Genomic DNA, 17,178 nt, shown 5'->3' on the forward strand with positions numbered 1-17,178 from the left:
CAGATCTATGCGGGGGATATCTGCTGGGGACCCATCTATGTGCAGGGACTGGAGTGGGACATGAGCTAGCCGTGCCCGGCCGCACAGCACCCTCTGCTGTCCCCAGGCTGCTGCTGTCCCGCAGCAAGCGAGGGGCCCTGCCATGGCCAGGCCTCTGAAGGGACTAATCCTGCTGAAGGCAAAACACCCAAAAAGGTATGAAAATGAAAGGGCAGCTGATTTGGAGCAGTAGCCACATTTCTTGAGCATCGTTTATCCCAGCCAACAGTGCTGCAGCCCAACAAAGTGCATCTCTCTGTGGCACTTTTTACCCAGAAGAGCTAGCTAAGGAAGGGGGATTTTCTGGCACACAGATGTACCTCCTAATGAGCTTTGAGCTGTGAATATGTTCTAAATGAGCATGTATTCTTAGTAACATTTTTGTATGTTTCAGGGTGATCAGAACAGCCTAAGAATATTTGATAATGTGTCATGAACACATTTGAGATCTCTTAATGTACAGTGGTGAATTTTCTAGTTGAAATTAATGCTTCTTAAGCCATTAGCCCCAAGTAAATGGAGATTTCATGTCTCTCTTGTGTAACTGATGAGCATGTGCATGTGCTGTTTTACAGATACTACCCCATGGGCCATCCAGTTTCCGTCCACCTTTACTTCCTTGCTGACCGTTTCCAAGGCTTCCTAATCAGACACCATGCAACCAATCTGGCTGTCAGCAAACTGGAGACTTTGGAAACCTGGGTGATGCCCAAGAAAGTCTTTAAGGTTGCAAGTCCACCAAGCGATTTTGGAAGGTTGCAGTTCTCAGAGGTAAGTATTTGTAGCCGTGCACGCACAATGTCAGCAGCCTCAGGAGAGGTTGCATACTACTTCAGCAGCCTTTGGAAACTGTGTTTCCATGTCATTTTTAGCTGAGAGTGGCTCTCTAGCATAATGTATGTCCTCTTCATTGAAGGAAATCGTGTTGCCAGTTCTTATCTGTGGTTAACATTCACTTTTTATGTTACTGTGTTAGTGAGTTCCCTTACTCCCTCTTGTTTCAAGAACAAACTGAAGGCATTTGATGTTGTAAAAGGCACTCAGTAACTTAAAAATGTTGTGACTGTGATTGTTGTGGGTGCTCTGAGAGATACCTAGGATAAAATGCCGTGTTTCTGCAGTTCCAGATGTGAATGGGGATGTGGGAAGCGTTCCTCTAGAGTATACTGAAAAAACCCTCATAAAATTAGTGATAGTCAGGCACTGCTGCCACGTGTGAGCTGAATACTGATGTTGTAACACGAAAGGGAACATTGTCACAGCAGTGGCTGAGATTTCCCACAAATCCTGTTATTTACTCTGGGAATTTGTCTCAGGATCTGACGCAGGGTATAAAAAATGTACCCTCAAATGTATCAGGGAAGTTGACCACTAATGGAACCCGACATCTGTGTTCTGGTTTAAGGATATAACTGTCTGAGCAGTTAATTTCATGATTTTTCTTGTTAAACCACAAATTTCAATTAAGGTATAAAATTGATTGAACAAATGTGTTCCAGTCATTATGGCTAAGTCCATAAATTACCATCTTCTTGGGCAATTAAGAAACGCCTAGGTAGAATTCAGTGTTTTGGTGTGCATGGCAAATCCATGACACTAATATGCCATTAAAGAGATGAATGGAAAGCGTGCTTCATTTATCAATGTGTCTGATGGTAGGCTTGCCATTTCATGCAGTGATAAATGGTCATACAAGCTTTAATTCTTCTGATTTGTAGGAGTATTGCTGCTGTTTATTTGGCACTTCTAATCTCACTTTCATTCCAATGCCTGTTCTGTGTCCTTCCTTTAAAAGCAGTCAGCCTGGCAGCAGGAAGAAGGGGTTTTTGCTAATTGTATGATTAAAAGAAATATATTGATCCCAGTATTCTGGAACTCAAACAAAAAATACATAAAGAAAATATATCTGAATTAACATTGTGTTGTAGGGAGGAAACAAATCAGGGACCAGAATTTTACACACTGTCCCCTGCCCCAGTGCACCTCTTTCCCCCAAACATGAACTAGTCCTACAGTAAGCATGAGCCTCATGGACAGATGTCCCGGAGCAGCAGTGCCTGATGTCAGCTTCCCCTGGCAGGAGAGTGGTGCCATATCGGTGCCTATTGGCTGCACTGTGCCCACAGCACTGTGGAGTGTGTCACCCTGCAGGGAGGATCCCCAGATCCCGCGGGACTAATGAGCTGCTCTTCACAGCCTCATAGACCATGGCTGGTCTGTAAACAGCCCTGCAGGAGCTGCTGCAGCAGTGGAGCTGTGTGAGTGCAAACCATGGGAAGGATTTAATCACTGGTGAGCTTTTTTCAGGCTGAGGAAACATTTTCTTCTATTTGAAGCACAAAAAACAATTTTGGTGATCATGTGCTTGTTTTCATAATTTTCTCTCACCTAAACTCTTAAATTGCCCTCTCCTTTCATAGATTATTTGTATTTTAAGAGACCAGGGGGTACAAAGTAAATCATTTAATCATTTCTTAATTGTTTATTTTACTTTCTGTGTTCCCCTGGCCTGCAGGCATCTCTGCCTCTGTCCCAAGTTATTTCCTCCATTACCCTGGTATAAACCCAGCGTTAACCTCTTCAGCTTCAGTGTGGCTGGAAAGCTCTGATCTGCTACTGCTTATTGAAATGCCAGTGCTTTCTCGAAGTCCAGCAATTGCAGAAGAAACTTGGCAGTTCAGCTAAGACGAGGGCGTTCATGTTCACAGGTTCAGCACCAGAAAAGAAAATTAAGATTCATGCTTACTGGGACATTCAGCTGCTGGTTCTTTAATGACTTTCACCCCATGATCTGGCAGAAATTTAAAGCTTAATGGGGCCCAGCTACAACTGGGAGCTTCCTTCCCTCTCCCAGCTCAGACCAACAGGGCCAGCAAGAAGAGCACAAATGTGCTGCATTGAATGTGCTCCTGGGTGTATTTATGACCCTGATGCACAACACTGTAGTGGAGATGACAAGATCTCTCCAATCAGCCCTTCCTGCCCTCTCCCCTTTTGCTTTGCTTCTCAGACTTTGCTTCCCGAGTAGCAGGTTTCGCCATACACCATGTAATGACAAGTGGGAAAAAAAACTCAGCCGGCTGGGTTGCCTGACAGCTAGTGGGGCCAGCGATAGCCTGTCACTGGCACACAGCTCCTGCACTGCGTGTGAAAGAAAACAAACTTACAGGGGATTCAGGGGAGATGATTTCCAAGCATAAAACTCCCACACTTCCTAAAATTGGCTCATGCACAATGCACACAGTATGTATCCTACCAGCTTGGGTTCATGCAACTTGCACGTGGAGAGCAGAAGATTGATTTGCTGTACAGTACTAAAAGTCTCAGCTCACCGTATATCAGCTGAACGTTAAGTTCATTTCTGGTCTTGTTAAGACTTGTGATTCATCACAGAGAATAAAATGAACTAGGTGGCAGGCAATTAGTGTGCATTGTGTGAACCTAATGGTCCTGTTTGTGGTGAGCAATGAGACACAAACCCATAATCAAGGCATAATTTATCTTGGGAAAATTTTATCTTGGGACTGAACAGAGATAGAAACAGAAGTTTTAAGCCAATGATAGAGTTCCAGCTTTCCAAACGTATCCTGGGCACAGTGCCTGCTCTCAAAGCCCAAAATAATGGTGATTAAAATAATGATGTGGAAAATGTCAGTTTCTGTGCCACATCCCTTCATAATTTATCAGATATTGTTTAGTGCTTGAGTCCATCCTATGCTTTGTGTATTCCATTTGAAAGTGAAAGCCTACTTACAGTGTTTTAGGGGGCTATGAAAAATACCGTAGGACCATAGTATCTCTTGGCCTGTAAAATCAGACACCTCAGTACAGGATGCTCAGCTGTGTAGAGTTCAAGAGCAGAAGTATAAACCACTAACTAGTGTTTTAGGTAAAATTCCCTTTAAAATACTGTGCTTCTAAACCCAGCTCGTCCTGTAAGCTGTGGGAACGTGTGTCCCAGCTGGAAACTAGACAAAAAAGGCAGATGTTGTAAATAGATGTGTACAGCTCCCTGCCTGCTCCTTTCTGAAGTTGCCTCTGGTGCACATCCCCAGGCAGGGTGTCCTGGGTTTAGCAGTAGCAGTCCAGAAGCAGTACAGAAGCAGTACCTTGTCTGGGTCAGAGCTGTGCTCTGGGTGTGCAGGGTGGTGCAGGGTGTTGGGTGCTTTGCCTTTACAATACTGAGGGCCTACTCTGGGGCAGTATTTTCTCCTTGCTGGTTTTGTGCTGCTGTTTCAATGGACCTGCACACCTGGACAGGCTGTCATGGGAACTGATTGCCATCAGCATGAGAATTGTCCCTTCCCCTCTTCTCCTGCCCTTTGACTGTAACTTTGGTTTACATTAGGGAATAACATGCCTGCACAAAGCTTAACAATAAGCCAACAATTCTGTACAAGCTTTCCCCCAAAACAACCTTTGCTTTTCTGCAGAGCACTCTAATAAACCTTTGCGCATGTGAACACATCTCAACATCTTTTGTGCAGCCTGGTATTGAGCAATGTCACTTGGAGGTGGGAGCATGGGGATTTTAACTTTTTGATTTCTTTTGCCAGGGATGAGAGACCAAAGAGAGAGGAATAGTGAGATGGCAGGGATGAATCTTTAATTTCTGAGGTTGAAGTAAGCTTTCTTCAATGAATTCTTAAGTAAGAAATATTGGATGTGGTGGAAAGTGCTTCCTTACAGGCTTTTCTTTGCTCAGGAGGGTGTATGTTTGTTTCACTGGTTGTGGCTTTATTATTTCCAGGTCCCTTGAGCTCTCGTAGGTGTAACATGGCTGCACTCAGTGACAGCTGGTGGAGTAGATAATAAGATCTGGTCAGGAAATTTTCTTTCTCAGCTTATTTCCATACTTAGTCAGTCAGTCTTGTCAGGAGGGTACACACTGACAGCTCCTCCAGGCACTCGATGCTCGGGTCTGATATCTAAGCTACACTGTCTGGTTTGGTTAGCTGGTGTGCTAGGTGAAATACCTCTGAAATACCAGTGATTCTGCTGTGTTGATTGCAGAGTAGTGGAAGGCTTATTTTGTATCATATTCTGCAGTGTCATAGTCCAGTAAAAAGAATTCATCTGATGACAGATGGATTTAGGATGGTCATGTTTTATTCCACTGGCCTTGTAGCCTTTTGCTTGCAGTCCTCCTGTAATTTGTCTGCCAACCACAGTGATTTATTTAGAAGGCACGGGGGACTGGATGGTTTCCAGTACAGTTATCGGGGTAATAGGCATCAGGTAATTGTTCTGGTGTAGGGATTTGGGGGGATTTTGGCATTATATTGGAACCACTTACTCTCATGAAATGAGATGAGATCTAGAAGAAAAATCTCTGAAGCAAATAAGCTATAATTATTTGTAATGCTCTTAGGAAACTGGGTTCTGACCATGCCTGTGTAAGGTGAAGACTAGGGACAAGGGCAGCTCTGTGTTGGGGAATCTTCGATATCCACATAAGCTGAAAGAGGGGATCCTGTCTGTGCGTGGGCCTCAGGAGACTACGTGAGAGAATCCATGGTTTCTGTATTGGGAACAAATGGACTGCTAAGTCATCGACACTGTTTGTTTGGAGATTAAGGCCAGAGAAGACCTGGAGGGCTATGAGGCGTTTCAGCACAAGGCTGGCCAAAACATCCGTATGTCTCTCCAAGGAACGATGTCAAATGTTTGCTTGCCAAAACGATCCAAGGGGTTCTCCCATTCTTCACTTCAGAGGAGGTTCCTCAAGTCTTGTTGTGTTTGATATTGGCACTTTTGATTTGAGACTGTGGGAATGGGAACTCGTGGGACAGGCAAGGTGGGTGCTTCCTCCAAAAGCAAATACGCAGCCTTCAGTACTGGAGTCCACCAGGTTGCCTTCTTGAGAGTTGATGGAAGTGGTTCATTAACAGTCAGCTTCATAAAGACATGGTAGATACAGTGCTGGGATAGTAAAGAGTCTTTCAGTTGGCCAGAGAAGGTCAGTTACTACATTTTATGCTATCTGTTCAGAGGTGTGTATTTTCAGTAGTGCACAAGTGTTAATGGCAACAGCTTGTGGTTTGTATCATCCTGTGGGTTAACCATTAAAATTCAGATAAAGAACATTGAAATACAAAAGCTGCTAGGAAATAAGAAAGGTCCATTAAATATTTGCACTAGATTGTGAATCAGCTGCTTTACTGTTAGTTAGTGAATAAACAAAAAAACAGTATCACTACTATGACAGTAAAAAAAGAGTTTACCAAAAATAACTTCCCACATCAGGCAGGAAGGGAGTGCAATGACACATCAATGGATAGGTCATAGTAAAGGACCTGCTGTGACTTGTCCTGAAGTCCACAAAAGCCTGTTCCTTGGTCTTAGCAGGACCTGTGTAGGTCTCTATTGCAGGATCCATCTCTCAGTGTATAATATATATCATTTTCATAACCTGGTAGGTGATGGGTTATATTTTTTTCTGTGCACAGCCTGCGTTCTGTCACTAGTCTTGGTCATTTATTTGACTGCTTCCATGTGGAGGAAAAGGAGAGCTGCTATAGCATGTTATATCACGCTTAAGTTAAGAAAACCTTTATGTCAATCAAAAGTGGACACTTGGCCCCCAAAAATAAGCTTTGCAATCAAGGTTGTCTCACAGTTTGTGTACACATTGTGATCATAGGTCATGCTGCCATCAGCCTTTATATGCATGTGTAACTCATGTCGTTAAAGAGATATTTGTGTGTCTTGAGAGCTCTTATTTGACCTAAGCATCTAGATGCTTACAGAGATTATTTAAGATTGCTTACCAGCAATGTGGTCTTTGATTTCAGATTGGCACTGAATGGGACGCCAAGGAAAGGCTTTTCCGGAATTTCGGAGGACTCCTCGGCCCAACAGATGAGCCAGTTGGGATGCAGAAATGGGGAAAAGGCCCCAATGTCACCGTTACTGTAATTTGGGTGGACCCCATTAATGTAATTGCAGCAACGTATGATATTCTGATTGAATCCAGTGCCGAATTTACTCACTACAAACCTCCTTTGAATTTGCCCCTCCGACCCGGTGTTTGGACAATAAAAATTCTGCACCACTGGGTACAGGTAGCTGAAACCAAATTCCTTGTTACTCCTCTCACCTTCTCTAACCAGCAACCTATCAAGCAAGGTAAGTTTTATTTGGTACATGAATAATATAGTTCTTCTGTATGTATTCACTGTAAGTGTGGCTGTTAAAAATGAAGTAGCACTGTATTGGAAAAGGAGAAAAGAAAGGAAATTTATAGATACTAAATCAGAAAAAATTGTTGCACTAAGACAAGGCACAGACTGTATCCAGTCTGTAAAACACAGCCACTTCGAACAAAAGGCTATTTTTATCTTTTAAATATGCACAGTTCCGAATCCAGAGAACTTCAGACTCTCAATAATCTAACAGCTATTGTAAAGCCATCATTTAGAAATAGAAAGAAAAATGGACCTTTCTCTGCTGCTTTTCATTCACATTTGCTCTAAAGAGTTACAGGTGTTGAAACTGTTATCTTGACAAAATCTGTGTGTTTAACGATAAAAGCATTAATACACAAAATGCTGAATTAGAAGAAATCACCCTCAGCCAGAGCTCACCTGACACATTATCATGTGCAGGCCCGATACCTGCCAAAACCCATTCAGCACATGCCAAGCAGCAGCATGCTACAGAAATACCTATGGATACCATGATCCCAGTAAGTAGCAGACCCACACTTACACGTTTTCAGAAAGCAACCATTTCCTCCCCTGCCACAGCCAGCCATCAGCCATCCAGGTCATCCCTGGGCTGCTTATGTCTCCAGGCTCCCAGCAGCAGTGCACAGTGGCACAGGCGCTGCCAAGCGCTTGGGTCTTCGGCCAGTGCTGAGGACACTGGGACAAGAGAGAATGCTTTGTAGCCACACCTGTTTTCTTATTCAGTAAGATCAAAACAAGTTTGTTGCTATGAATATCTTTACTATTCTTCTTAGAGTGCTTCCATCTATCCAGTATTAATATTCATAAATTTAGACATCTTAAATTTGCTCGATCCATGAATGATCCTATTAAGGTTTCAGAAGTTTTTCTTCTGACAAGGAGGCAAATAAACTGAGTCAGGCACTTACCTTTCAGCACAACGTGCTGCTTCTGTAATGCAAACAGCACCAGGCAACTGCTGAGAGCTAATGCAGCCCTTATCTTGCTCAACAGGAGCTTGATTCTACACATCTCAGCAGAAGAGCAGCGTACTGATTTCTTATTCTGACATTTGGTGGCATCATTTCTTAAGCAGAAACTAAACCATCAACAACCTGGTGCTGTTATTAGCTAATAGGCAATGATAAATTATAAAGAAGCACCATGTGTAGAAGGAATATGTTTTTAAAGTTCAAACTTCAACCTACTTCTAAACACAGCTGCTACTGACTGGAAATTAATGAATTCCATGTTCTTTCATAATTTAACAATTAAGGCATAAATTTGATGGAAAATGTGGCATGTAGCCAGCAACCTTGCTGCCTTTCCCTGTAATGTGAAAGCCCAATGGCAGTTAGGCGTACCTCAGACTTGACCATAAGCCCACACTTTATGGTGTAAGGCAAAACTCCCTCTGCTCCAACCTCTGATTTTCCATATTGCCCATTGATAAACTGGGAGAAGATCTGGCTCGTATATTTTGTTCAAGAGCCCTGTTCATTCATACAGTAACTAGAATCTACTACAGGAATGAAACACAAAGCTTGGGAACAATACTACCTAGGAACAAGCCTCAGGAGTGATTTGCTGCTGGTGATGCGGTGTATAATCTCCAGATGTCTGAGGCATGAAGGTAAAGGAGAAAATTAATTACAGGGGCAGACAGTGACACTCCGCTGTAGTTAGAATTGTATTTACAATGCAAATTCTTGTTGTTCGGGTTTTTGAAGGCTTTCTGTCTCAGTGACGCTGCTGTGCTCTGTGCAGGCAATTGTCTTTTAGCTTTGATTTCCAGCTTTTGTCATTTTGTTACCACTTTATTATTTAAATATATTTTCCTCTGCCAAATAAAGGCATTGTGAGAGTATGACAGGAGAATTAGAACTTCTGAAAGAACAGTTTGTTACTGTTGTAAACAATGCAAAAGCTGCCAAAAATCTTGTAAAATGAAGGAATAGTATTATTTCCTTGTCTTAACAATGCAAAAAACCCATGCATCAGACTTAGCCAGGAGTTGTCAGAAGGGGGGAATGTATTTTAGTAGGGTTTTCTTTAAAATGTTGTTCTTCCAACCATCCCCCCTCACTGCACAGCCCCCCTCCAGTAAAAAAGGAGAAAAAAAAAGCTGTAGCTCTTGTCAGAAATATTACCCTGAAAAGTAATTTGCTACTCCAGAAGCTTTCTGAATGACTGATACATTTCTTACCACTTTGCATGTCATTTGTTTGATAATGATTTGTCCTGCTCTGTCTCATGGGCTCCAAATGTAGAAACTGGAGCCCATGCAGCTACACACATAAAAATGTGCCCACAGTCTTGTAATTTGTTTGTGTCATTCTAAAAAGCATTTACACAAACCTGGCAGTGGTGCAGCCGCCACTAAAATCTTGTATCTTGAGAGTGTGGACATGACAACAATCTCTATTTCCTAAATCATTACTTACCTACACATCGCTTCAGCAAAACAAGGAGAAGTTGCATCACGAAGGGAGCCATGTGCCTGTCTTTTGAATACTCAAAGCGAAACTTGTTTGTTCCTGTATCATGGCTCTTAAATTCATTATTACAATTCATAATTACCAGCAAAGATGTTTTGTTTATCAGTTTATTAAAACCAGAATACGCAGCCAGTTTATTCATTTTTCTATTCCCATTTATATATTAATTTTGGTCTCAAGTCCCTGTAAGGGGAAATCAAGAACAGGTTTTTTCTTTGATATTGTGTCCAGATGTGCATAACTAACAGAATGCAAATTGGTTTAGAAACACAGATTCATTGACCTTTTCAAAACCTGGATCTACAAGAGATCAGATCTTACATGGAATTACTGAGTAGGCTGGGAGGTTTGGGGTATTTCCACTGTAAACAATGCTTCCAAAGCTATTTCAGTGGAAAGTCTGTAATCTAAAGTTACTTACTCTTTCTTGCTCCTCTTCCCTCTCCAGTCATCCAAATCTGCATCTTTTCTCTGGTTTGAGTTGTGTCACTGATCAGCTCTGCCTCCAGCAGATCCTCTGGCTTGAGGGTGCCTTCAAGTTTGCATGGTTGGAGAAAGAAAAAAGCAAAAGGAAAATTAAATGAATTTGTGAGATAAATCATTGGAGACTCAGGTTCACTTGCTCCACCAGCGTCTCTTTCCCCCTGCGTCCTGCACAGCCAGATTCTCTTTTATTCTTCTTCTAAGTGGCGATTTTAAGTTTCTCACCATATGGCTGAGTGTGTTAAAGCCAAGTCCTCTGTGCTTATTGTAAGGACCTGGGAGGACCAGCAGAATGCCCTAGGATTAACATGTGCCAAGACAGAGAAGGAGCATAATGTGGAGGACACAAAACAGTGAGATCAGTAGATCACCAGCAGTGATAATGGACAGGAATGGAGGTTTCTTGCTGTCAGCTTTAGGCAGCTTGAATTTAAGCACAGTTTGGAGACTTGAGGCCAGAATGTCCAGGTCCCCTGTGTAGGGACTGGAGAAGCAGAGCCAAAGAACAGGTATAATTCAGAGCATTTAGCCAGCAGTTGGGACTGTAGTCCAAAGGTACCAGGTAGATTTTAATTCCTAAGAAAACATCATCCCGATTTCCTACCCTTTTGTGCTCTACAAAGTCCACGTGAAGCAGCCATGCCAAGTCTGATCACACACGTCTCCCAGGGGCACTAAAAGGGGCAGAGAAAAAGCCAAAGCAATTTCATTTTTAAATTTGAGTTTATATTCATGGCAGTTTCCACAGTGCTCTCCCAGCTTGAGTGACGATAATGCATTGTCATGCATTTAATGTATAGTACCTGTTTCATTAAAGCTGAATAGATTACTGTGAGCCAGTGGGCAGATTCACTTCTGGGGTAGAAAAAGCCCCAGTCCTCAAGCTGATACTAAGCACAGGATTGAAAATAAATAATAAATGAATGAGTAAAAGCCTTCTTCCTTCAAACAAGGAGAGCAGTAAAGAAAACCATCCTCCTTCTTTGCCTCAAGAGAGACCTTTCCTGTTCAGTTCCTAGCTTGATCTCATGCCCTGGACATGAGGCTTCTGATCTCTGCTGCTCCACAACAGGCCAGGGACCTTAACCACCAGCTTCTGGTCCCTCTGCCCTCTAACTGCAGCCACCTCTGAAAAGCTTGTTGGCATCAGCAGACATAGCACAGTGCATGCACACATCTCAAAGGCCTTTTAACCTAATCCATATTTATAGATCATCTTAATTAAGTATATACTGTGAAACCTTTGTTTTGCCATTGGTTGTTTGCAGTGGCTCAATCAATTCTAATTGCATCTATACAGATTATAAAATGGGTGGCAACATGTGTTAGAACTGCTGTGATTTCTTTAAATTAACGAGAGGTAACATGGCATGTTCTTGATAAATGCAGCAATAGCAGCAGGCAAGTGCAGGACTGCAGCAGTATAGACATGCCCTGGAATAGTCATTCCAAGAAAAACCCTGAAGACGGGGATTTGCTTTGCAATTTAGTTCAGATCCAGTTGACAAGGAGTCGATTAGCTTCACAATGAGCAAATGCAGCACTGTCTTGTTTGCTGCAAGAGAAAACAAACAAAATGTCAATAAAAAATTACCTGTTTGCCAGAGGGTTTCAGCACAATTCAAGTAAGGAAATAGAGCTGTACATTCTGTGCTGCTTTAAAGAAACCACAGGTCTAGTGCCTTCATGTGTACCAAGGTAACCACATTTTTCATTCCTTAGCCCACTCTCTGTCTAAACTCATTTGTTTTTTTCTGCAAGATGAAAATCAAACCCACACAGAAATGCTGATATCCCAGCATGTGTGGCTGACTATAGGCTGTGTATATAGCCCAAAGAAGTTACAGCAGAAGTCAGCTGAGAAATGAAGTGCCCTCTCAGACTGAAAAGCAAACAAAACTGGGGGACAAGAATAACATGTTTTTTGTTGTTTGTTGGTTTTTGGGGTTTTTTTTGCTGCTTTTTTTTTTTTTTTTTTTTTTTTTTTTAGGAAAACCCAGTAATTAAGTTAGTCATGATTATATCTCTGTCATTTTTACTTTAATGGGAAGAGGAATAGCCCACATCTGCCATGGCTTGGATAAACTGCATCCTCCTTGCTTTCTCCTGACAACTGTTTTAACACAGACTTGGAGGCTCCAGGAGAGGATTCTGGGTTGAATCCTCAGCTTTTCCAACTGACAGTACATGTAGCTCTGCATTCATATTGTTGTTACCCAGCTCTTTGTAGGACATACAGGCACCTCACTTGGAGTGTTCTTTCTGTTGTGGGCCAAACAATCTCCCAGCAGTAGGTTGTCAGGGTTTCATCACATGAGAGAAGCATGTGGGCAAGGTACCCTGTAACGCACTGGAAGCCACAGTGTTTTGTTCCTTTTAGTACTGTCCTCAGCACTCTTGTCTTTTCCTATATGTGGATATTTGTGTGGCTTTTCAAAAACGTTTCTCAGTCCCATTCCACTCTCTTGTACCTGCTGCAGGCCTTTGCAGCACAGCCAGGTCTGGAGCAGAACACAGCGGTCACTTAATGTTGCTGAACACAGCAGTGGTGTGTTGGTGGGAGAAGCACAGGGTGTCTGGCACAATTACAGCAATAGCAGAGAGGAGGAATTTGAATGTGGTGAAGATGCTGAGGTTATCACCTTTAGCAAAAGCAGCCCACTGATCTTAAGGAACACAGATTCAGAGATGATGATCTCCTGCTGCATTGCCAAGCACTGGGTAGTTTCTGTAGGTTTCATTCCTTCCGGTCCTGATAATCCACCAAGTCCTGAAGCATGGGACATATGTGAGGCTGAGCCAGAGAGAACAACTTCCATTTCATCCTGTTATTTGTCTGGAAAAAGATCTCTTGTTTTATGCACTAAACACATGCACAACAGGCTGTAATTCAACAAGCTCTCTGAATTGCCTGTTTCAATCAGATAATCCTGCTAGCAATGCCAACTCTTATTTGTTTGGGGATTTTTACTTAGAATGTTCCTATTTAATTAATATGTTGACAAACAATCTTCCATATTTAATTGCTTCCAAAGGAGGAAATTTAATCATGTGTACTTGTTCTGTTTCTTAAACTGCAGTGCTCTGGCAGAGCACACTTTTGACATGTGCATGGAGTAAACTCAGTTTGACTAGAGGTTATTGTGGGTATTTACCATTTAGAATAAAAAGAGGGGATTAGAGGAATGTAGAACAGTTAGGTAAGTGATGCATAATGGTGATGGGAATATGCTGAACTAATTGAATTGGGGTTTTGAAGTAATGGACTTGCACAGTATTTGACATTAAAGACTTCGCAAATTTAACAGCAAAGCTTCAATTAAATGTCCCCTTTCCCTCTAAATAAACGTAGTGATTTATTGCCAGTGCTTGAGATGCTGACCACTGCGTGGAAGAAAGGGCTCAGTGTCAGGCTGCAATGCGAGCAGCAAGGACATGTGGAAAGAATTGTAGCCATGAATATGTAATTCCTGGCCCCTAAATGCTATCTGAGCGTGGTGACTTTCCTAGCCTGGAGCGCCCTGAATGGGCCCATTTTGTGTTCTAGACAGTGTGTATGTTGGCAGAGATGAACTTGTCCTCTGTGCTGCCAGAGCAAGGATGCTGGGGAAGTCAGCTGAAAACAGAAAGAAATGGTTGAACATTTACCCCCAAGAGGCACCCAGTCCCACACTGATTTTGTGAGCAGCCCCTTGGCGCACTCACAGACCTGAAGAAGTCAGCCAGCCTTAGAGGAGAGCAGTCTGATCCACCGTGTCCAATCTGAGTTGTTTGAAGGCGTTATCACAGCCTGGCAATGATTTTTACTGCAGTATTACATTAATGGGGCAATGTACTGCATTTTGCTGAGCTGGAAGAGTTATTGTAAGGAAAGCAACCACAATGCAAAGGAAAGCGTCATTAGGAAATGGTTGTGATCCATTATTTGGCACAAGAGCTTGAAACAGAATTGTCATGACAGAATACATCCCCTGTGAGACTGGAGCACTTTGAGGAATGGCACCACCTGGTTTTGGGGGGCCAGCTGAGCTAACGAATGTTGTGACTTTCCACAGCAGGGCAAAGTTCATCAGTTTAGAATCAAGACTAGGCTGAGATCTTGGCTCCTAGACAAACCAATGACAGCACTTGCAGGTCTGATGCAGGTCTGCAGCCTTCTCACACTGAGCATTCTAGAACTGTTCCCTAATTTCAAAGTGCGGCCTTCCCTGGGTGTCCACAGGGGTGACTTCAGCTGAAAAGGCTTTATCTCCCAGGCTTGTTTTGTGGTGAAAGAGGCAAAATTAGTTTCTCCTGAATGCAAAATGGGTTTATCCCGAAGAGCTGCACATTGATCATCCTTGAGATACAGACAGGGGCTTAGAGCTCAGATGCCCTTGAGGTGGTCCTGCTGTCTTGTGCTGTGCAGAACAGCTCTGGGCATGCTGGTTGTATGTGATGGTAATAAGGACAATGCTGCTTTCAGCCTCTGTGCGAACACAGTATTGCAGGGTTAGCATTGCGTGAGCAGAGCTCATAGTGGTGAGCACAAGCTGAAGAGCTGAGCCCAGCCACTCATCCTCAGGATGCAGGGTGTCCTCCATGCTGGGGAAACGGACTGTAGCGCACCACTAACTGTTGCCTTTTTGTTTGCTGTACCATTAGATCCTGAAGGTTTGGAGGTTTGTTTTTTAATGCTCTGACTTTTGGGTTTATTTCTGCTTTTCCAGAGGAAGCCATGAAGTATCACAGCGGGCCTCCAAAGAACGCATACATGGAGCAGAGCTTCCAGGGCTTGAACCCCGTCCTGAATATCCCCATCAATGCTGCCCACGTGGACCAGGCCAAGAGGAACGCGGGGCTGGTGGGCACTCGGCTGGAAGCCTGGGTGGACTCTCTGGTGGGCAGCATCTGGTCGGCCGTGGACATCTGCAGCACTGGCCCCACCGCATGCCCAGTCATGCAGGGCTGTGCTCAGACAGCCTGGAGCTCCCTGAGCCCGGACCCCAAATCTGAGCTGGGCCCCGTCAAACCTGACGGTCGCTTGAGGTAGCATCTGGTACGCAGTCCTCCAGCATAGGATTTTAAAAGGGAATTTAACCTTGCTCATATGTGAATCTCGCACCACATTTCAGCAATCTAAGGGAACGTTTTACATTTTTGTTACTTACTGCAATATAATTCATTTAAAAAAGAAAAAAAAAAGAGTTCTGACAAGGCCTTTGGCACTGCTCTCTCCATCAGCAGTGGGAGCAGCTCTGCTTCTCCTGCAGGTCCTCCTGTCCCGTGGGGCCCTGGCTGCACCCACTGCCTCTGCGGGTTTCCAAACTAGCACCAAGGCATGGAGAGGGCAGTGAAGGAGCAGCTGCTAACAGTGTTTTTTAAGAATAAATTTGTCTGTACCTCTGCTGTTTCACAGGCTTTCCTTATTTTGCTACCATTAATAAATCACAGCAAAATCCCCTTCTACACTGGGGAGGTTGGTTACTGCAGGCTAGAGCCTGTACGGCTGCATTACCTCACAGAGCCTGGATTAATTATGGTACACTCTCACTCTTTTTTCTTCAATAACACAAAGTAATTCTGGGCCCAGCTACTGTCTGTTATCCTAGTTAGAGAAAATGAGCAAAAGCAGAAACTGTCAGGTTACAGAGATTTTTGAGATTAATTTCATGATAAACTCTAAATGGACCCAGTGTATTGCTGTATTAGTCTTCTGTGTCTCGTGCAGTCAGGTTCAGGTTCTGCATACTAAGAGTATTAAAGAACGAAGAAGCATTTTGGATTTCAGCCCTTTCAGATCTGCAGGGTTTTTTCTAAGGTCACCAGTACCTGAGCATTTCTGCAGACTTGCAGTGTGTCTGTGTAGGTTGGGGTTGGCTGTGATGTGTCTGCTCACACCCTTTGCTGATTCTGCCTGTGAGCTGAGTTTTCTTTCTGGCAGTGGAGTTGCACAGAACCAGTAAAAAGGTAGAACTGGAACCTAAATCTACCACATGTTCCTTCCCCGGGTTGAATGTTGCCTAAGTAAGTCTTAACACTAATTCCTTCCCATGATCTCAGATCTGGAAGGCTCTTCATGACAAAGGGTCCTTCGAGGCTTGTGCAGAACATCTGGAAAGCTGTGCAGGATGTGGGCTCCTGACTGAAGCCATGAACTGAAAGGGAAGGAGAACAATGCCATGTTTCTGAGTGCATTTACTTTATGTTGTCAACAAAGTACCCTTGCTTGTCTTCAGAATTCCTAGCAGGCTGCATCCTGTTCTAACCAGGCATGTTCTGCATCATTTTAAGCAGTATTTCCTACAGTAGGAAAAAAATCATTTATATTCCAATAGCTTTTTAAAATGTAGGTTCATCTCCAACTAATGCATTTTACATTAGCATAAAACATGCACTTTGTTGTTGTTGCTGTGGTAATCTCTTGTGAACAACATAACCTGAAAAAGCTATTAAAAGCTCTTGGGTTTTAAGAAAAAAATCCTGTTGGTGTAATTAAGGTATCTGTTTACCCTTCTATGTGTATGGCTGACTTTCTGCTGATGAGAGTTAAGCATCCACATCAGGAGGGAAATAGACCCTTAAATCATTCCATAATCGCATCTCACAGAAAGGTTGAATTCCCTTTTAAACAACAGTTGCAAGATGACCATAACACACAGACCCCAGTGGCTTGTAGTATCTCTCTCCGTCGTATTGGTTTAAAGCTACTTGCAGTTTGCTTTGGACTTGAAATTGCAGTGTCAGCTGTGCTGGCATTAAGGCAGAGCATTGAAATGTTTATCTGGCACAAAAATGGATGCATAGAAGGAACAATTTAGGTATTTATTATTTATGTTTTAGTCAATGACTAATTAGTAGGTGCTGCTTTTGCAGCTTGAAGATTATGTTATCTTACTAACTGAAGCTGCCTTTATTAAGAAAAGGCCTTCCTCCCCTCATACCTCCCTTCCTTTATTTGTCTTGATTTTGACAGGCACGAGAGCTATAGTTTTAGGAAAGCCTGGAGG

The 17,178-nt window shown here is 43.0% G+C and overlaps 1 protein-coding gene across 5 annotated transcripts in view; it reads left to right on the forward strand.

The window, feature by feature from the left end:
• Window positions 1-15,575, forward strand: part of XYLT1 (xylosyltransferase 1) — a 192,780-nt gene extending 177,205 nt beyond the window's left edge. For all 5 annotated transcript variants that reach the window (XM_061366907.1, XM_061366917.1, XM_061366937.1 and 2 more), the window contains 3 exons: window positions 615-810; window positions 6,834-7,167; window positions 14,899-15,575. In XM_061366907.1, coding sequence (XP_061222891.1) covers window positions 615-810; window positions 6,834-7,167; window positions 14,899-15,221 — 853 coding nt within the window. In that variant the 3' untranslated portion in view covers window positions 15,222-15,575. The remainder of the gene's footprint in view (window positions 1-614; window positions 811-6,833; window positions 7,168-14,898) is intronic.
• The last annotated feature ends 1,603 nt before the right edge of the window (window positions 15,576-17,178 follow it).

This window comes from Neopsephotus bourkii, unplaced genomic scaffold (assembly GCF_033783945.1).
Source record: "Neopsephotus bourkii isolate Nb327-2 ecotype Australia unplaced genomic scaffold, CSIRO-AGI_Nbou_v1 NB_126, whole genome shotgun sequence".
NCBI lineage: Eukaryota > Metazoa > Chordata > Aves > Psittaciformes > Psittacidae > Neopsephotus > Neopsephotus bourkii.